Raw genomic sequence first — 20,657 nt, 5'->3', positions numbered from 1 at the left:
AGGAATAAATTTTTATTATCCCTCATTTTCTAATGATAAATTTATCTATCAAAACAAACGTATCCTGATTGTAAAATTTTAATTAAAAAATGATGAATAAGAAAATATTAACTTTTTCTCTCTTTTTTTCTTTGATCATATATTTATTAGGGATAAAAATATATAAAAAAAAATTCATCATAATAAACATGTAAAGTTAATGAAAATAGTATAAATTTTCCCTCATTTTTCATCAAATAAACGCACCTTAACACGATAAGTTATTCAAATTCGAGTATTCTCACCCTTTGAAATTGAAGCAACTGAAAATGGGCCAAGCTCAGCTGTTGGATTTTGAGGCCCAAAATAGGAGCGGGCCCCACCCCACATCCTCCTCCCCTGGCCTTCTTCTTCTTCTTCTTCTTCTTCTTCACCTTATCTCACCTCACCCAGCATTTCATAATCCAGAAATAACAATACACACAGTTGAGACTTCTCCTCACCTCGACCAATCAAATTTCCACAAAGATGGCATCTTTGGCGCAGCAAATCGGTGGGCTCAAGTGCCCGCCATTTTCAGCAGCCAAGAAGAACAAATTCTTGTCCAACTCCAAGACGGTGCTGCCTAGAAGGAGAAGCGTCATTACAGCAGCTGCAGTCATTGCTAACGCACAGACACGAGAGAGAATGAAGTTGAAGGAGATGTTCGAGGACGCCTACGAGCGCTGCCGTACTACGCCCATGGAAGGCGTCTCCTTCACCGTCGAAGACTTCAATGATGCTCTTGAGAAATACGATTTCACTTCTGAAATTGGTGCCAAGGTCTCAATTTTGTTCCTTCTCTTGTTTCATGTACAAATTGCGGATTCTGTCAAGTTTATAGGATTGAGGTGAACTAATTGACATTTTAATTTTGAATACATGCATTAGGTTTTCTGTCTTCTGATAACAGTTGTTTGGAGATGTTACTTGTTTGCAACTACTTATTCTGCTTACATCTTGGTGAAATAAGACTCAGCTTGACGTTTACGCTTTGGGGTTTGTTCGGGTCATATTCGAATTGGACTGCAAGATTGTTTACATATTGACGCCATTCATTTGGGAATTAGGTAGTATTGTGTCGAGCTGTATTCATGTTTTCATTTAATTTAGTTGTTTACAGTGCGATATGCTCATCGTTATGCCAATGTGTTGGCGGATCATATAGTTAGGGCTGCTCAAGCTTTTCTAGCCCTTATTTGTTGGGTTGAACTATTGTTCTTTTTGATACTATTGTCCTTGGATTGAAAAAATATGTAAGGAAAATCATGACTTTTATATGGAGCAATCTGATATTTGTCTTTCTTAGTTGGTGAGAAAGTAGTTCTAAGCTATCATATGGGAAAGGAGAGAGCAAGGGGTTGATTCTTCTGGTTTGATTTTGGGTTTGCCTTTTCAGGTCAAAGGAAAAGTTTACAACACAGACTCAAATGGAGCATTGGTTGACATAACTGCAAAGTCATCAGCATACTTGCCTCTAAGAGAGGCAGCCATCTATAATATCAAACATGTGGAAGAAGCTGGCATTGTTGCTGGTGTAGTTGAAGAGTTTGTAATTATTGGAGAGAATGAGGCCGATGATAGTTTGATATTGAGTCTTCGCTCGATTCAGTATGACCTTGCGTGGGAACGATGCAGACAACTTCAAGCTGAAGATGTTGTTGTAAAGGGTAAGGTGAGTAAATTTGTAATTCTGCCTTTTTGAGTTTGTTGTGGTGTTTTTGTTCATCTCATTCCTTAATATTATATTAATTTTTTTTATTTTATCCCTTCATTATGGAAGAGTTCGCTTTGGTGCTATCATAATGCATTTGCTGTCATTTTGATCCTTCTGTATTCAATACTTTTAACTTTTCTAATAGCCTGCTATAATCCGGTGTCTTACTTCAAATTAAAAGGTTAGGGCATCATTTCCACTCACTCTTTTCCTTTGTCTTCAATGAACAGATAGTTGGGGCTAACAAAGGTGGTATCGTGGCGTTGGTGGAGGGTCTTCGTGGTTTTGTTCCATTTTCACAAATCTCAACAGTTAAATTCTCTTCCATCCTTGTGAATCTTCTTATCATGGTCAACTGTACTTATTTGGTTGCTGGGCATTGATAAGGATTGATAGGATCGTGATGATGTCACAGAAATTTCTCTGAAGCTTACTTGATCACTTCATTTTGATGTCCTATGTTTATCAGTTGTTAATAATGGTCAAAGAAGTATCACTTTAGTTTATATTTAGCCATCTCATACACAGTTAGAAGTTAACATCTTTGATATTGCATCAGAAATCGACTGCAGAGGATCTTCTAGAAAAAGAACTTCCTCTTAAGTTTGTGGAGGTTGATGAGGAACAGTCGAGGCTAGTCCTCAGTAACCGCAAGGCCATGGCCGATAGCCAGGCACAGCTTGGGATTGGTTCTGTAGTAGTTGGAACTGTTCAGAGCTTGAAACCTTATGGTGCCTTCATTGACATTGGTGGAATTAATGGCCTTTTGCATGTCAGCCAGATCAGCCATGATCGTGTCTCAGATATTGCAACAGTTCTTCAGCCTGGTGACTCTTTGAAGGTGCATGTTGCCAATTTTATGTCCCTGCATTCCTTCAGAGTTTTATACTCACCTCTTACATATCATTTTGTAGGTTATGATTCTTAGCCATGACCGGGAGAGAGGTCGGGTGAGCTTATCTACTAAGAAGTTAGAGCCTACTCCTGGTGACATGATTCGTAACCCCAAGCTGGTTTTTGAAAAGGTTGGATTCTCACTATATAATTATCTTTTATTCTTTTTGTTTCTTTAGGGTAATTTTTGTGGGTTGGGGTGGGGGAGGTGGGGTATTTTTGTCATTAAGTTCACTGATATTGCTAACATCTTAATATTGAGTAAATGAAACCAGCCTTATGTACGCTGCCTATAAGCTTATTGTTGTGCCTCGGATATTGTTGTCGTGTGCATGAATATTGTGATTTGTGCTGACAGGCTGAAGAGATGGCTCAGACTTTCAGGCAACGAATAGCTCAAGCGGAAGCCATGGCTCGTGCTGATATGCTAAGATTTCAACCTGAGGTAATTAATTTACATCCTCAATATTCAATTGTGTGTTCGTCCATCACACTCGTTACTCTGTCCCCTTTGAAAACAAGTCTGGGGGGGGGGGTCCTTGGCAATTAACGTTCGTTCCTTCCATTTGGGACATGGGATGGGTTCGGGATCCTCCCTAAATACGGGGATATAGATTTCACACTAGATGAAGAACCTTTTAGAATATTGAAGTGAAAAGAGTATCTGGCCCCTCAGTGAAGCAATTTTCCCAAATTATGTTCATGAATTATACATCTCGATATTTTGGAATAGGGAATACACAGGCTCATGCTGCTCGAGTCACAAAACATGTAAACCATATTATGCAATAGGTGTAGTTTGATTATTAACCAATATGTGGATAACCATAAACCTATACTAGTTTAAGCTTATACTTGAGAATGTTGGATTACTCTCTTTTAATGAACTTATATCTGAAGCTAATCTCTCTCTCTCTACAGAGTGGGTTGTCCCTGAGCTCTGAAGGGATCTTAGGACCTCTGACTTCAGAGCTGCCCGAAGACGGCATGGACTTAAGCGACATCCCCCCAGCTTTAGATTAAAGAACGATGTCAACCCACTAATTTTCTTCTACTTCCAATGATTAATTGAAGGGTTTTTAACCTTTCAAATGTATGTAAATTTATCGTGAAGTTTTGTCTTTACGAATCTCAATTTCAATCACATCTACCTTTGCTGCTTGTACCCATCTCATCAATTCAAATACTCTTTACACTTTATTCAACAATTTGGCCACAAGCAAATACTGGTTTATATAATTTGTTATGGATTTCAAAATGAAGTTGATTACAGTAAAACAGTTTACAAACAGGACCACTTGCGCAGGTCCTGCTCGCACTCAACAATACATGGTAATATACACAACCGACACGCCCAGCCACATATATACAGCTATGGTAATATCTACACCGTCTCTCTCTAAACGTTTCACCCACTTGCTCTATAGGACTGATTGTTGTAGCACTCATTACCCTTGAAAGCGAGTCGGAGTTGTGTGGCTCCTCCCTCACAAAACTGCAGCAATCTCTCTTCTGTGGGGCAGTTTACTTGCTAGCTAGCTCAGAGCCAGTGAGTCGGGGGCGGGGAGTTGTTGGGCACACTTGAAAAGCAATCTTTTTGCTGGATGGTAATCGGCCTCATTCAACTCAAGTCAAAACCAGCATCAGAGTTTATAGCGTACAGCAGTTTCTGCTCCAATTGCTGTTTACTGTACAAACAAAATACCAATCTTGAATAAATTAGCAATAACAATTTTGCAGAGTGGTGGCTGAACTCATACAAACCTTCTATAGGGAGGAAGTTTGAGAAGATTCATGCAAGTGGCGGATGTTGGCAACCGGTCAAGAGTCTCTTCAGATGCATGACCAGCAGTCCTGTTGGGAAAATGTATTTAAGAAAATGCACATAAGAAGATGGACTGATTACAGGAAAATTTACCACCTCTGTATGCAAAACGTAGGTTCCAAGTATTTAAATCCAAGCAAAGGCCCACGAGAACATCCAGTTGCAAATCTGGGAGCAGACATGAAGAGAAAGTGTTACTAATACCGCAACATGGATGCATCAAGTATAATTACATGGTCACTGACCAATGGACTTCACCTGAACATGCAGCAGACAAATGCAGTTTGAATTTTAAATTCAAACATTAAAGTTCGATGTTTAATTATCGATGATATGATAAATAAACAAAGTTATTATCAAGACATGAACAGCCAACTCTATCAGGACAAATTTTGTACATAAGAAACTCAAATAAGAACAACAGGAGCACATTTCTTGACATTTTGTACAGAAAGGAAGTAAACAACTATACCAGAATTAGGCATTGTTGTATAAACAAACAGCATAAAGTCCACATCTGACTTCATCAGAACAGCAGACATTAAATAATACTTATAAACAGTATGAGATGAAAGACTTTACTTCAAAAGTTTCCTCTGATTTTCCAAGCTAAGGTTCTGAATCACTTCCCAAAACATTTCGATAACATAGTGGTCCTGCCAAAACAATTTTTAGTAACTAGTTAGACAGTTAAAACAGAAAAAGAACGAACATAGTTAGAGCACTAATCTTTAGGCAGTTCCTTGACAGTCCTATTTCACTAATTAGGAGTGGTAATAGACCAGTTCATATTTCAGAACTACGAACTATTACAGAATTATGAATATATATTATAGGGGAGGGATCATATAGTTACCAAGCCTTAGGTAATACCGTAGTACACTTACAAGTTGCAACTGCATAATGTTGAGCATAAAACTGCATATACGAATTCAAAACTGCATGCATACATTAACATTACTGCATATATGCATATAATGCATTTTCAAAAGATACATGATTTATATACAATAATGCATTGTTTTATACACAAAAATGCATGGGGTACTACGGTACTATGGGAGGGAAGGGTACTACCTGATCCTGACCCTACGTGTGTGTGTGTGTGTGTATATATATATAGATGAAGCAGGTGTAGTAAAATGAAATAGGTTGTAAAAAGAAGAAAGATAAATAGCAAAATCTGTGAGATCAGTAGGTACTGTTCCTATAAATAAAACAACAAACATGAGTTCAACCAAAATTACAGAAAACCAATAATAACTATCAAATATTGTTTGCATAAACTGAACACTCAAGGAGACAAAATAACTGTTGGTTTCTGGGGATTTTCATGTGCTGTTTGCAGCATTGAATCACAAGGTAAATGCAAGGAGAGACATAGATGAGGTAGAACCAGAAAATCATACCTCATGATAGCCTCCAGTGTAATTAGTATGAGCTCGAAGATCATCGACATTAAATCCATCTACTGAACCAGATATTAGAAGCTACAACAGAAGACAACAAACAAGCATTTAGGAAAATCAACAAGGAACAGACTAAACCAAAGCTACCCAATTTTCCAATGAATACGGATCAACCCTATTGTCAATTTAACAGAAATTCAGTTACCTGAAGTTCATGCTCATTAAATATGTCGATCCATTCTTTTGGTATTAGCTGTTGGAATCCTCTCAAAAAATGTGAACTTTGTTGACGTATCTGCATAACAATCCCAAGAATGGCAACAATTTACAAGATGTCAAGAAGAGTTTTAAACAATTTGATCTTGTCTTGAAAGGTAATTAAGATTTAAATATTTCGTAATTTCCTCTTTACTTTTTGTTGGCTTGAATTGATATACAAAATTTGCTAACAGACCAGACCCAAGAAGCATCCCTACCTGAAAGTTTAACCGATGGTTGGCTACCAAATGAATGAAAGTAATGACATTCTCATTCGTTACTCGGATGCTTTTTCCTCCTGGAAGCAGCTCTTCTTCTGTTTGCTCTCCATATTCATTGTTATCGATTACAAAGTACAATTCTAACTGGGTATTATCACCCCCATAATGCTGCAAGTCATCATAGAACATGACATCAAAAGAAACATAAATAAGTACAAATTGTACAATAATAACTAAGCATGTACAAGCTTAAGGGAATATGTCCCTTGCATATCCATAACCAGGGATTTTGGCAGATTTCATGGGATTTTCTTATAATGTGATTTCAACTTCCATTATTTGTTAAAGCAGCCAAAGGACAAGAAGCATACAATAAATGCTGAGTAAAAGTGGAAATCTTCAATCAGTTATCTCTACGTTAGAATCTTAAGTTAATACAATTTTTGTTATCCTTCACTACATTTCAAGTCAGTATATACAAAAAACCATTTTGTAGATCTCCCAGGCTTTTATGATCAATTCCACCTCAAGTGGTGCAACCTATCACTCAATGGAAGTCCACAAAGATCAGATGACCTACATCCTTTCCCTGTAGTATTAGACTTGATGGAGTAGGCTTAGCTGCATGATTTTAAATAGTATTTCCTTGAACCACTCGGTACAAAAAGGAGCGTATGTATTTTAAGGGGAGAGAGAGAGAGAGTGTGTGTGAACTCATTGATACTGGAAATACATGAAGTAATACATTACGGGGGTAAGTAAAGGAGGAGTTAAGGAGATTACCTTTAGGAAAATCAAGTGGCGATACAATTCTGGATCCAAGGAAGGTAAGTCATTCAAGTAGTTATACCTGAGCAGTGAGAAAAAAAAAAAGCTACTCAATATATCGAAGCCTACACTCAAAGAATGGTTCTCCTCATTAAAAGTCCAGACACTATGAATCCACATTTCAAGAGTGGAATATGAAAAGCATTGCAAAAACATCTTAGCAGTCACTATTACAGCTAAAAAAATGGAGAGATGGTGCAGGATTATAAATAGTTGATGTTAAGTGGCCCACTAAAGCAAATATTTATCTCATGACAGCAGAAAAAAAATTAGCCTGGATCTAAGGTCCACATGTTTGCAATTAAATAAAATTTCTTCAGCAAAGATTCCATGCATGCACTCCTTCGTGCTAAGAATAGTTACAACCTCAGCATATATAGAAAGCTTCAAACATGACTGATAAAACACTGAATAGAGATTTAAAGCCACATAATAAAGCAACTGAAGAGTGAAACTACTGCAGGCTTTCTGACAGCAAAGTGCTTTTACCAGATTCTGATGGAAATGAGGCAGCACAACATGCTCAGAAATACCGAGATAGAGAAAAACTGCGGATTACAAAAGATTAACAAGGGAACATCCAAATGCTACATAATTAGAAGGTTCAACCTTCGAATCCCAAAGGTCCTACTTCCCTTTAGTTTTGGATTTTCTTTCTGCTTTTGCAGGGGAAATCATCCCCTCATGCATTCATGACTCCACATCAATTAGAACTAAAGCATAGCTATTAAGTATGAAGAACAAGCAATATACCAATTTTACAGCAGGGCCATTGAGCAGGAACTTACTTTTGTTTCAATTTGCTCAAGAAGAATGTTGCAAATGGTATATCAACGAGAATCCCCTCAAACATTGCCTAGAACCAAATTTTCATATTAGCATATTGCTAAAACATAACTGAAAGCAAATGCACTCATTGCAACACTGATGAGCAGTTCGTCACATGATTATTACATAAACAAATAAGTAGAAAAATAATTAAAATGACTTTGTCCTCCACATAAAATAGAAGAGAATGTGAAAAGGCATCTGTATTGATGAAGAAAGAAAGCAATGACATGTAGAAAGAAAAAAAAAGATCAATTTCAGTCACCATTAGTTTTTCAATAGCCATCGCAACTTGAGAGTGAAAAAGAACTCACAAACTCAGCTTTTATAATGGTGTAGGCATTTTTATAATAGAGGTAAATCCCATTTCAGATCATAAATCATGAAGTTGTTCACAACAAGTCCTTCATAGCTCACATGATAAAATAAAGAGGTCTAATAGTGTAATTATCTAGCAGTAATCAGGAAATACAGTGCATAATGTTAACAATCCAAGCTATGAAGTCACCAATACCTTAGCAAGAATAGTTCCAAGAAAGTGAAAATACTGAAGATGTTGCTCATTTACCACTGCAGATCCAGGATTCGGGTACAGAAGGTGATCCGCAGTTTCCTGGACATGCAAGCCAGCCAACATGAAAAAGAGAGTAGAACATACCATGTAATTCAAGATAATGTCATATAAAAAGGGGGGAAATGGAAGAAGAAATACGCACAAATAAAAGCAAGTGATCTGATTAAATAACTAAGGCACATCAAGTTCTCTACGTTAAACTGGACTGAAACTTTAGCTTGAGAATTTTCACTTCAAGTGTCACATCTTCCTAAGGACAAGATAGCATAACTGCAATTAAATATGTAAGAAAATAGATGGGGTACAGAGGACTGTTTGGTTATCACTCATTCGCTACTGCCACTTTAAGTGATCATAAGTGTTATTACTTCGAGAACAGTCAAAATCTGAGTATAGAAGACTACACAATTTGGGCTGCTAAATTCATATATTGGCATATTAGTAAGCATACAAGCACATGAAAATAGCAACCCAAAGTGCATGTTGGTCTAGTGGTACAGTGCCAAAGGTCTCATGTTCGTGTTCATCGTGACGCGATCTTTAAAAATTTATGTCTCTTCAACCAAATAAAAAATAGCAACATAGATGAAAAAAATTCTCTCACAATCATCAAAGAAATCACAACCTTAAACAGTCCATGCTGGATATCAAATGCTGCCTGAGTAACGTTTTCCATGAAATCTTTGAAAATACCTCCACCATCAATACCAGCCTCCTCGGCTCCAAGTTCATTAACAAAAGTTATACGGATCTGGATGAAAAGAACGGGACGATTAGATAGAAAAGGGCAGTAGATCATACAATAAGGAAAGTCAATAGCGTTGAGCATATAATGCAGAGAGTAGAAATCATCAAACAAGCACAACATGCAGAGAGATATAAAGACTTACCGCTCCTCGAAGATCCTCTTCAGTCAATGCATTTAATTGGCTGAAAGAATCCTCTAATATATGACTTCTTCTTATTTTGAATCTGTTTCTGTTATAAATTGGATGAACACTAATTCTCCCTTTCATAGTAGCTAGCTGTGACTGCAGAAGTCAATATCATTTGATGGATTAAAATGGCCATAATTCTACATTATTTATCAATATCTGTCAAAGCTACGAAGAAAACATGCACAACTTAACCACTCACGTGAAAAATTTTAGCTCTGCTTGTAAAAGGAACCAAGAAAGGAGCTTGTTTTAGAATGTCATTTGCCCTTGTATTCTCTGTTAGTGCCTGAGATGATTACTCATTATATCGGTCGGTCAGTAAGTAGTTGTGGCGGAGGTGGTAGCAATAAAAATAAATCATAACGATTTTTCATATTATATCCAACATCGTTGACAGACTACTACCTGAGACATAAACAAATCACTGGGAACATCTGCATTGAAGTCACTTGGGGAGGTAAATTCCCGTCTGTTATTCCAGTCTTGCAACTGCAAACAATTTCAGTGTCAGAATGACTAAACAATATTAGTATTACCTAGGCAGTAAGCACAATAACAGCAAGAGATGCCAATCAAAAATACTCAAGTAATACTTGAGGAAAATTCCTAGATTCTGTAAAATTCTGAGCATGAAACCTAATGTACCTGTGACATGAGCTCAGAAGCAACCACACAAACCCTGTGTTGAAGAAATTCTATGGGGTTCCTCTTCATAGCAGATATACCATCTTCAGACTTCGAGAAATCAGGTGTTACCACTGGATTGAGCCAAAGAATCTGCCACAAAGCCTAGACAAAGGAATGAACATTGAGTTACAACACATGAAATAAGAATATTAAAGAACCAAAATTATAGAACCACGGAACTGATGCACAACTACTTTTCTTTAAAAGTATTGCACAAATTGGAGTGTACTCCCTCCGTCTCACTTCACTTGGCCTAGTTTCCTTTTCGGACTGTACCACCCGACTTGGCCTGTTTCCTTTTTTAGTAATAAATTTGCACTACAATAAATATGAGCCCACATACTTTACTTTACACTAAAATCTTACTCTTCTTAATAACCGCGCCAAAAAGAACTAGGCCAAGTGAGGTGCAACGGAGGGAGTACATTTTATCGAACTTTCATATATGAGCATTTCTGTATGGGATTATGTAGGCTTTACATAGTATAATATTAGACCATACTAGTATTCCCCCCCCCCCCCCCCCCCCCAAAAAAAGCCTCCAGAAGAATGATAAAACAAGCAGAAACTAAATTTTCTATGGACTGTGAACACAAATAACTATTAAGGCTCAGAAAAATCCAGGATATGGAAGTTGCTGCACTCAGTGATCACTTTGGTTCCTATCATAGTATCATAGCTCATATTGCAAGAACAACTGTACATGGAGTCAGGACATAGTTCTAAAGGGACATTACTGGTCACTATACACACCAACTTAAGTCAGAAAATAGTGACATTATATGTACAAGTTTGAGTTGTCATGCTAGACAACTTAGAAGCTTAAATGAAACTTTATACGAAATGGAATAGATGGTACAGCATTTACCTGTCTCAAGATGACAATTAATAATCCAATATCCTTCAGTGACAGTGGCTTCTCTTGTTCATAAAACTCCTCATTGTCAACAATCATTAGCATGTGCCTAATCCATAAAACGAGCAATAAGCTATCAACTCAACTTGAATTATGAACCAAATATAACTGGGAGTAAAATATACATGACAGAATTTGGGGAATCAACACAAATCAATGCTTACTTGTAGACAGGGCAGAAAACTGCTAAAGGCAGTAGCCAACCAGGAGCATTGGCAGGCATATAAGCTGACCGCTCAGACAAGGAAGACCATGAATCATTCTCATGCAATCTCTTCATAAAGCTCCATAGGATGGGAACCAGCTCTGTCCTATAAGCTAATATAGTCATAATCCGCTCTAGGGGTAAAATGTTGAAAGTCACGTGCAGAAAAGAACAAGCCGCATCAACAGCAGCCACCTCTTTATCATCAGGTTTGCCTTTATGTGAACTTGTAGGAACAAGCACCCCCAATAACACATTAATCTGCATCATAGAAAACAAAAGAGAGAGAAAACATGTTATTTAAACTAAAGCGATAAGATGTTATTGTATCTAACCATGCACAAAACAGAACATTTTGAGTACCAATTGTAGAAGAAACCGAGGATCTAAAGCATTAAATATCTGTTGTTCCAAATCCCTATTCAAAGTTATTTGTGAAAGCTCATCACCAACCAGCATCTCATCTTCATTCATTGCAGAATCTGAATTATAGAGAAAAAATGTTAAAACGGGCCAGCTCGTTTATATATGAAAAGCAAATGTAACTTAAGAACAGTAATGGCTGTAGTATCTTATATAAAGGGTACAACTGCCAAGAAAATAGGGCACACATTTACCTCCTTGGTTTGATGTTTGGAGAGGAGGAAGTGCTTGGACTAAGTATGTCGAAACAATCGCAAAATCTATAGCCTGACAGATAGATATCGTAAGCCATGATTCAGAACCAAGTGTGCAAGTCAACCAGAGACTTAAGGGCTAAAAATAAATCAACGAATCAACTTCAATCAGCTAAAAAGAAGGTAATGAGACGGAATTCTAAGCACAATGACAACAAAACCATGACAAATAGATAATTTACTGTGCGTACTCACAAGGTTGTGGTGAGAACATCAAAGAGTTGATCGTACATTAGAAAAGTTGAATGGGATTCTATCAAATATAAAAAATCCCTTTGACAAGGAATTTGGATAAGTTAATAGTAGTAGTTCAGGATAACACCAACCCGCCGCACGCGCACACGACTGTTAGAATGGGTTATTTGAGAATTAAGCAAACAGAGCTAAAAGACAGGAGGAAGTTTGCCTGCAGAATAATTTATGAGCGGAGGAAAGCACACAGAGAGTTCACATATGACATAACTGTGACACATCTATAAGAGATCGTAGCATTGAGGTGAAGAGGGAGTCCATAAAGTAATAGAAAGTTACTTTACCCATGCAAATGAACCATGCTGAGCAATAGCAACCCCAGCAACTTCCAAAAGATTTCCTAGAAGGCAAGCATAACTGGGAAAATCACTTGATATATCACCAGGCAGCACATTGGTATGATCTTTCACACATGATACCATTTGATGAAGATAATGTTGACTCAAATGTGGTGCAGCAAAAATCTGGATATGTAAGAAAAGTAAGCCAAATACCAAAATACACACACATAAGAAATGTAACAATAATTAAAATGAGCAAATCGACAAGATATACAATATGAAGCCAACTGTTAAAAGTTGCTTTACGAAACGAAGTATACAGGTTGATGTCTCCAGAGCCAGAAATTAAGCCACAAGACTCAGCCTAAAACACATTCACCTAAACACTCACTGCATGTAACTCGGTAAATCCTTCTTTGATGGACGAGGAAGTAATAGTGACAAATCAAAACTAAGAGGAAAAGAAGGTGAAACTACCTCTTTCAGGTGTGGGAACAACCGCCATAAGAAAGGAACCACAAGTATCTGGGATGAGAAGCTCCTTCGAGGATCACTACTTGAACAAGTACAAGATGCTTGATCAACATGAGAAATTATAAGGGCAAGAAGGCGTTCCAATGCAGAGATATTCCCTGTAGAACCTTGCAAATTTTTCTACAAAATTTAAAGCTTGTTAATTTTGTTCAAAATAAAAAACAGAAAAAATAAATCAACAAATCAACTAATATAGTATAGAAAGAGAGTATTGAGAGCAGTTATAACCATGTACTGCCTCATTTGATATGCACTCAAGACATAAAATCTGAATGTTACACAACACTAATATGCATATCCAACTATTCATGCAGCGAAGAGTAAAAAAAAATGCTGCGTGGCATGTCCATATATTCTCATGATAACTGACCCTCATAGTTATTAATAGCACAGATTGCGCTCGCAATCACGCATCACGTTGCGTTGCGCACACATATCGCACCACATCACAATGCAGAGATAAATGTTTAATAGCGAGCGCTATTCACGCTATATGCGCTATTTCCTGATCGTGCATCGCGCTAAATAGCGCACTATTGAACAATTTTCTGCATGGGATATTATATACTGCATGGGCTTGGGCTTTTAATATTTAATTAGGGTTTAAAGTTATAGATAACTTATAAATTAAGTCTGCTCTGATTGTCCAACTCCAACTGCAGGACAGACTTTTCGGTTCTTCTTTTCTTTTAAAGTTTTACGTTTCTGTTTCTTTCTTCCTCTAATCCCAAGCGATAGACACTCTTTGGTTCTTGCAGAACCGTTCTTCACTTCTTCTTCCTGATCTCTTCAGGCTCTTCTCATATTCATCACTTCTTCTTCCTCTCCTCTTCTCATATTCAGTTTCTATTCTATAGCAAGTTCAACCCTAAACCCTGAAATTAAGTTTTTATGACTTTATCTTTTATTAACTAGACATATTATGCATGTTTTTCTTATGATTATGATATACTCCCTCCGTCCACAAAGATTATCTTTTAAACCCCATTCACACTCAATATTTACAAAATACCCACCCTTTACTTTTATAATTTGGTGGGCCCAATACTACCCTTTAACACTAAAATCACATCTTCCAACTTCTTTATTAAAAATCGTGCCCTCCACTCCACCACACACTCTTTGTGGACGGAGGGAGTATATGTTTTTATGTATTTCTGCGCGATATATTCAAATAGTGCGTGCGTTGCGATGCGCGATAGCGCTAGGATAGCTTTACGCGATTGTGCGCAATGCACGATCAATAACTATGCTGACCCTTATTTAAGTTTCATTGCCAAAACAAAAAAAAAAAGATAGTGGAATTAACCTTTCAACTAAAAATGTAAGTTTTTCTGAGCCAACCTAATCAATTCCATATATAATAATGGAGTTCACTTTCCTCTAAGTGGAAAGCTTTTGAACTTTAGCAAAGTATGGCCCAACTTATAAATTTATGCTTACAAGTTACAATAATGGAATTCACTTTGATTCAAGTTGAAATTAAAAAATCCACAAAAGAATATCACATGCAAGCATGAGGTGAATTTTAGACAGATAGATACAATGATCAAATTATGTAAAGTAAGATTTTTCTAAAACATTTACCTTTTAACAAATTACACATTTAACTTTGAAGGATTACTTATATGAGTATTGCCCATTTCTACCCAGATAAGGAAATTTGCAGTTCTACATATGTCATGGAACATCTTTGCTATTTAAGCACAAGAATGAAGTTGTAAACAAAAGTCTAGAATGTTTTTTTTGCAAATTATTGGAAATAATCTTTCAACTAAAATCAAGTTATAACTTATACTCAGCCAACGAGAAAGGGAATGCCTAATATATGAATCTAATAATTTATCTAGGATATATACAAAAACGTGGAGAGTAAGATTATTGGACAACTCAAATGCTCCTCCTATTCTGCATAGTGAAATGATCGTACTTCAGTACAGTAAACAAGAATCCTTTTTTTATTAAGTACAGTTCTGATTCTTCTGAACTCTTCAAGTAGTAACCCATTAACCACAAGAGGAGCATGAATAAAAGGTTCTTGCTACAGGACTTGATAGTTCTCTTCTCAAAATAAAATGTTATTCTATATAAAAAGGTCAACACATTCTAATTTCGTCAATAAAATCACAATCCTAAAACCGACACTACAGTATGAAACAAATGCGCAAACTTCATCACAGAACCTCTGTACTATATAAACAAGTTGCTGCCAAAAGAAAGCACACATACAACCAAAACAAGGAATAGAAATCAAATTGCTTGTGTTTGAAAAGATTAATTGATAGAAAGATAGGCTAAACTGCATAAAGAAATACCAACTTCACATGTACTCAATTAAAGAACATAATTTCATGTCAGGTTACCTTCTCCAGCAGGAAAATTTCTCTGAGCATGGAGAACATGTTTCTTTCTGACAAATAGCTCACTACGTTACATGCCCAAGGTAGTGTTGGATCAATCAATAAAATAACAGCCTCTAGTAATACGTTTGCTGATTGATTGAACTTCTCAGGTGCGGAAAATAACTGATCTTTCAAATGATCCCTATTCAGATCAAAAGGATAGACTCATTACTTAAAGTAGATAAGCTAATACAGCCGCTAGGGGTGATCCTTATCTTGCGATTCATAAAACAACTGAAAATATGATTTTCATCAATTAGGTGATTGTTCTGGTTGACTCAAATAACTGAAGATGGAAATTCGAAATTAACTACAGCAGTAGACCATCTTATAAATCTAACTTCATTAGTACTTGAGACAGAAGAGTTAAGAGTATAGGATGCTCATATCTTCGACAAAATGGGAAGAGTTGATACAAACAGTTGTGCGAAATAACTAAAGGACTCCTATTAACGAACCTATTTTGGTAGATCGCACGAAGGCAAGCATAAGCAAGATTTTTAACCCTGTACTCCACCAGAGCACAGTTGGATGAGTAAACCGTGCCAGCAAAGAGGCTCACTGCATCACCTGCAGCAAGAATAGGCAAACTAAGTAGGCAAGATCAAGCTATTATCTGAAAATAACAAAACACACTTAAAAAGCAGAACAATCCATGAATGTCAAAGGAGTTGCACATACACCAAACAAAGACACTATACAAGCAAATAAGGATTCAATTTTACAACAGAGAACAATCAAGAAAGGTGTGTGAGGATAATGAAGAAAACGCACCACTATCACGAACAAATTCTAGAAGCAATCGGCATATCTCCACAAGGGCTGAAAAATCAGCTACATATCTCGGGTTAAAGAAGAAAAGAAACTGGTAGATACAATCTGAATCTGGTCCAAAACACTGCCTGAATGAGCATGATAAGCAATAAGAGACAGACATAGGATGAATGCAATAGAAGAACAAGAAATATTCACGAAAGGATAACACAAGAAATGAAAACAATAACTGAATTAATAATCTGGAAAGGCATCCAAGACAAAGATTCTGTATAATTTTGCACCTGTTGACATCTTGACAATACTGCCCATAGTTCAGGAAAAACTTCTCACGGACTTTGGAACGTTCACACTCGACCACCCTTCTTCCTCTGAAGCATTTCTGTGAGTGATAATTAGTCAAGTTCAATAAAATTGTTGGGTTACAGTCTCAAGAACTCATTTCAAAGAATATTTTGGATACAGTAAGACTGATCTCCATTAGAAGACGGATATAAGTAAAAGTCATGTAGCTCTTTGTACTTACATCCAATCTTCAGAAGATATGGTTATAAAACAATAGCCACACTATACTCCTGTCTTTGTAAATCATAAATGAGAGAGGCTCACTAGACAAGATGTTAGATATAATACTTGTGAAGGAGATGGAAACTATTTTAACAGCGTTATTTAGGTAACTAAAGTAAGAAAATGCACGCAATAGATTATACACTAAGATTGAAAAACAAGGACAGTGGCTTGGACCCATTCTAAATGAGACCTCAAGATTTCGAAGTCCATTAGAAAAATGGTACATATCAGATATTTCAAATGAACTTCCACTCCATGACTTTATAACACGTTCAGCTAGCAACCACATCGTCATTCCTTCAGGTTTGTCCTTCGGAAACACCATGAGCAACAAATCCAAAAGTTTGGAAATTGTATTTGAATAACCAAACAGAAAAGTATTATCATGGAGAACTCTGCAGCAGAAACTACTGATAGCTTGAAGCTAAAAAATATAAAGATTGGTTCGACATTAATTTAGGTTTTCAGTGTGTGACATGTATTAGGGAAAGATGACTATAACCCTAAGGTCTTGTTCTATCAATCATACAAAAATATAAGAAGGCATGTAACGGGCATTGTAATGAAACAGACAACAATGGAAATGATATCATAAAGGTTTCCAAAGCAGAATGCTAAGTTTCTCATCTTCTATTTTTCATCAGTATACCAAACAAAGTTCCCGAAGGATGAATTTAAAATGCTGCTGATGTTTCTATGTCCTTTTTATAAAAAATCTCTCTTTTACTAAGACAAGAACTGACATCTGCAAGAAGCTATGTTGGATTACATCAGCTTGTTGCCTACACTGGAAGCAAAAGTTCATGGGTACTCCTAGAGAAAAGTAGTAAATAATGACCTTTCAGATGATATCACTGGGGAAGGGAAGCACACATCAGGATTCAGAAAAGTCAATGATATCACTGGGGGAAGGGAAGCACACATCAGGATTCAATGCACCGTACAATGACTCAAATTCTTGCTGGCATAATATGAGGGGTGAACTTACATATGCAGAAGACTACCTAAAGATGAGCAAAATGAAAATTAGCTCAAGATTAGGAATGATGAGAAAATTATGTGTCCTGTTATTCTATTAGCCTAATGAAAATTTTATCTTATTTTATTCTTACGTTTGAAAAGTCCCCAAGGACTCAGGCATGAACAGGGGATTTGCAATAGTTTTCAGCCACAATTAGGAGGGCAGAGGGCCTACTGACTAAAAGCTGCATATTTGGCCCTAGGTCAAGTACAACCATCACAAAAAACAGTTATATCACTTTGTAATGCAATAAACCTTTCCAAAACAAACCCTTTATTACATTTATGTTAGATTCTCTCAGGAGAAGACAAATTTCATTGTGAAAGCACAAAATGCACAGGAAAATATTTTTAACAAATGACAAGGACTACACAAACCTTACCTAGGCAAATACTAGCTTCTTTCCCGATGAATAGACTGAAGAACAATAAATAATCCATCATTCTTCATGATGAGTCTCTACTATTGTAGGTTAGAAATAATTTCAAGGCTAGAATAAGTCAGGAAAATTTAAACCATGGTCTCGACCAAGAGCTCCAAATGTTAGTTTTCTTAAAAATGGCTGCATTTGCTTATAAATTGTTAAAAGCTATAATGTATTGAATCAGTAAGGAGATTCTGATGATCATGGTCCTAATTCCAGTTGTGAAATTCAAATAAGACAACCATAAAGGAAGAATTGCACCAATCCTACCTCATAAAGACAGCCTACGCTCGTAAAATCTGACAAAAACTTGGCATTTCCAAGCTTTTCCAGATGGTTCAAACTCAAAGCATCACAAGAGCACCCCATATTCAATACTTTGAGCTTCTAATTACTCACAATTAATCACTAAAATCGATCAAAACACCACATTTACCCCACACGATTCACCAAAAATGATAGCAATTGCGCCAACAGTCAGCTCACTCACCCACGAACAATCAAACAGAAGCATAAAACATAAAAATAAAAATAATACTAATAATAATAAAACAAATAAAATAATTAAAAACCTGAATTATAAGAGCAGCCGAATTCTGCTGACGGAGCCATAGGCGTTGGTTCCTCTCCAGTCGCGTCTGCTCCAGAAGCTTCTGGCGGTCTCGCTCTTTGGAGCTCCGACCACCCAAATCCACCCGTTTTCGCGTGGTCGGATCACCGCTGAAAAACATATTTCCAAATTCGATATTCTGCCAATCTAAAACCCTAATTCAGAAGCTAGACTTGTTGATGAAGAAATCAAGCGGAAGTCTCCTAGTCCTAAAGGAGGAAGAAAGATGTAGAGAAAAACGTAGTTTACAGTGATTCAACAGTAACACCACATCTATATATATATGAAACACCCGTTTTTACCGGTAACTTTTTACCGCCGAATTTTCTCTTTCCTTCTATCAATCATTTTATCACACTTTCTCTCTCCTACCTCTCTCATCTCACACGTTCTCTCACTATCTTATTTTTACCAAATTTTATCTCACTTCTCTTTTTTCTTTTGATTGTTTTCTAGAAATCATCAAATTTGATTCGTGAAAAATATTTAATATGGATGTTAAATTAAAGATCATGACAATATCTTTAATTTGATGTAAAAATTATATTTAAAAAAATTGACACAAAAAAAGTTATAATAATTTGAAATCATAAAATTAATTTATTCATCTCTCCTCTCTCATCTTTCCAGTCTCCACTCTCCACTCTTTTTGTTTTTTTAATATTGAAGTCACGTTATAGTGTTTTTTTTTTATCATATTAGCTAATTTCAAAGCTCTTCAATTTAAAAGTATTGTTTTTAAAGTAGAATTTAAATTAATTTAATATAAATTTATAGATGAATAATTAATTATATCATCTTAAAAATTATATTTCAGATAGAGTTAATATATAAATTAAACTATCCACTTTCATATTGTAAAGATAAAAATTGTCCACTAAGATAAAAATAATAAAAACTGTCCACTTTTTGATTGAAAAGACAAAAATACCCTCCTTTAAATATATGTACTCTCTCTCTCTCCACTCTCTTTCTCTCTCTTCTCCCTCACGGCCCTTCCCCCTTCTCTCTCTCCCTCCCTCCCTTCGAGCTCAGATCGCCGCCTCCACCATCTCCTGGTTCGCCCTCCGCCGCGAAGCGCCGCCGCCCCCGGCTCGTCGTCTATGCACCGGCCTCGTCGCCTCTGCCATCTTCTGCTCCATCCCCCGCCGCGAAGCGCTTCGTCTCAAATACTCTGCCGCTTCAATCACCGCTGCTCTCGCTTCGTCTCGCCTTCGTTCTGGATGTCAGCGATTATTGGCCGATCTCGCGCATGATTTGCTGGCGCCACTTGTTGGCCTCCGCTAGGTCGCGACACTCAGACTCTAGGTAGGGGCGGCCCTCTTTCGGCTTCTTCTTCTCCACCACCATCGCGACGCACAGCGAAGTCGATCTCCTCAAGTTTCAACTGAGTTATGTCCGACGAAGAGAAGCCAAATCCGCCGACCATCCAGATTCAGGTAGATCTCTTGTCCGCCTCCAGCCGCGAGCAGATCTCCTCGAATAACTTAGGGATTTGCAAGGATTTAGGGAAAATCTTCTATTTTTGGGGTTTTGGGGTGATTTACAGGCGGTGCGGTGGTGACAGAGATGGAGGGTGCGGCGGAGAAGATGCGATTTGCGAGGCCTTTCAATTAGGGTTCAGGTCATGGAAGAGGTCCTGGGGGTGGTGGTGGTCTAGGAGGAGGAGGTGGTTTGGGGGGGTGGAGCTGGTGGAGGAGAGGGTTTAGGAGGCGGCGCTGGTGGTGGATTATGTCATGGAGGTGGCATTGGGTGCGGTGGTTGTCTAGAGGGAGGAGCTGTCGAGGCTGTCGG

General features: G+C 37.2%; 2 protein-coding genes across 2 annotated transcripts; one reads left to right on the top strand and one right to left on the bottom strand.

Annotated features, from left to right (window-relative positions):
- The first annotated feature begins 325 nt into the window (after window positions 1-325).
- Window positions 326-3,834, top strand: LOC131024277 (30S ribosomal protein S1, chloroplastic). Its single transcript, XM_057953791.1, has 7 exons — window positions 326-801; window positions 1,418-1,693; window positions 1,966-2,046; window positions 2,295-2,576; window positions 2,650-2,760; window positions 2,988-3,074; window positions 3,551-3,834. The coding sequence occupies exons 1-7, from the start codon at window positions 508-510 to the stop codon at window positions 3,650-3,652; spliced, it is 1,233 nt and encodes a 410-aa protein (XP_057809774.1). The 5' UTR covers window positions 326-507; the 3' UTR covers window positions 3,653-3,834.
- LOC131024276 (E3 ubiquitin-protein ligase UPL6) lies at window positions 3,804-19,129 on the bottom strand. Its single transcript, XM_057953790.1, has 26 exons — window positions 18,826-19,129; window positions 16,523-16,620; window positions 16,239-16,366; window positions 15,923-16,034; window positions 15,426-15,606; window positions 13,006-13,182; window positions 12,532-12,711; window positions 11,936-12,008; window positions 11,682-11,800; window positions 11,278-11,579; window positions 11,066-11,162; window positions 10,156-10,299; window positions 9,916-9,999; window positions 9,710-9,796; window positions 9,463-9,603; window positions 9,198-9,323; window positions 8,513-8,611; window positions 7,959-8,026; window positions 7,126-7,192; window positions 6,340-6,510; window positions 6,069-6,158; window positions 5,864-5,944; window positions 5,037-5,110; window positions 4,551-4,622; window positions 4,394-4,483; window positions 3,804-4,317 (listed from the first exon to the last, which is right to left on the bottom strand). The coding sequence occupies exons 1-26, from the start codon at window positions 18,982-18,984 to the stop codon at window positions 4,251-4,253; spliced, it is 3,087 nt and encodes a 1,028-aa protein (XP_057809773.1). The 5' UTR covers window positions 18,985-19,129; the 3' UTR covers window positions 3,804-4,250.
- Between the last annotated feature and the right edge of the window lie 1,528 nt (window positions 19,130-20,657).

This window comes from Salvia miltiorrhiza, chromosome 5 (genome assembly GCF_028751815.1).
Source record: "Salvia miltiorrhiza cultivar Shanhuang (shh) chromosome 5, IMPLAD_Smil_shh, whole genome shotgun sequence".
Classification (NCBI taxonomy): Eukaryota; Viridiplantae; Streptophyta; class Magnoliopsida; order Lamiales; family Lamiaceae; genus Salvia; species Salvia miltiorrhiza.
Note: the sequence above shows the minus strand (reverse complement) of the source record. Positions and strands in the feature narration are given on the sequence as shown.

Excerpts from the sequence above, each read along its gene's own strand:
- LOC131024276 (XM_057953790.1), bottom strand. The coding sequence starts at position 18,984 with ATGTTTTTCAGCGGTGATCCGACCACGCGAAAACGGGTGGATTTGGGT. Across the intron at positions 12,712-13,005 it reads TGTTCCCACACCTGAAAGAG|ATTTTTGCTGCACCACATTT; the intron begins GTAGTTTCACCT and ends TTACATATCCAG. Across the intron at positions 5,111-5,863 it reads ACACTGGAGGCTATCATGAG|GACCACTATGTTATCGAAAT; the intron begins GTATGATTTTCT and ends TTGTTTTGGCAG.
- LOC131024277 (XM_057953791.1), top strand. The coding sequence starts at position 508 with ATGGCATCTTTGGCGCAGCAAATCGGTGGGCTCAAGTGCCCGCCATTT. Across the intron at positions 2,577-2,649 it reads AGCCTGGTGACTCTTTGAAG|GTTATGATTCTTAGCCATGA; the intron begins GTGCATGTTGCC and ends ATCATTTTGTAG. Across the intron at positions 3,075-3,550 it reads TGCTAAGATTTCAACCTGAG|AGTGGGTTGTCCCTGAGCTC; the intron begins GTAATTAATTTA and ends CTCTCTCTACAG.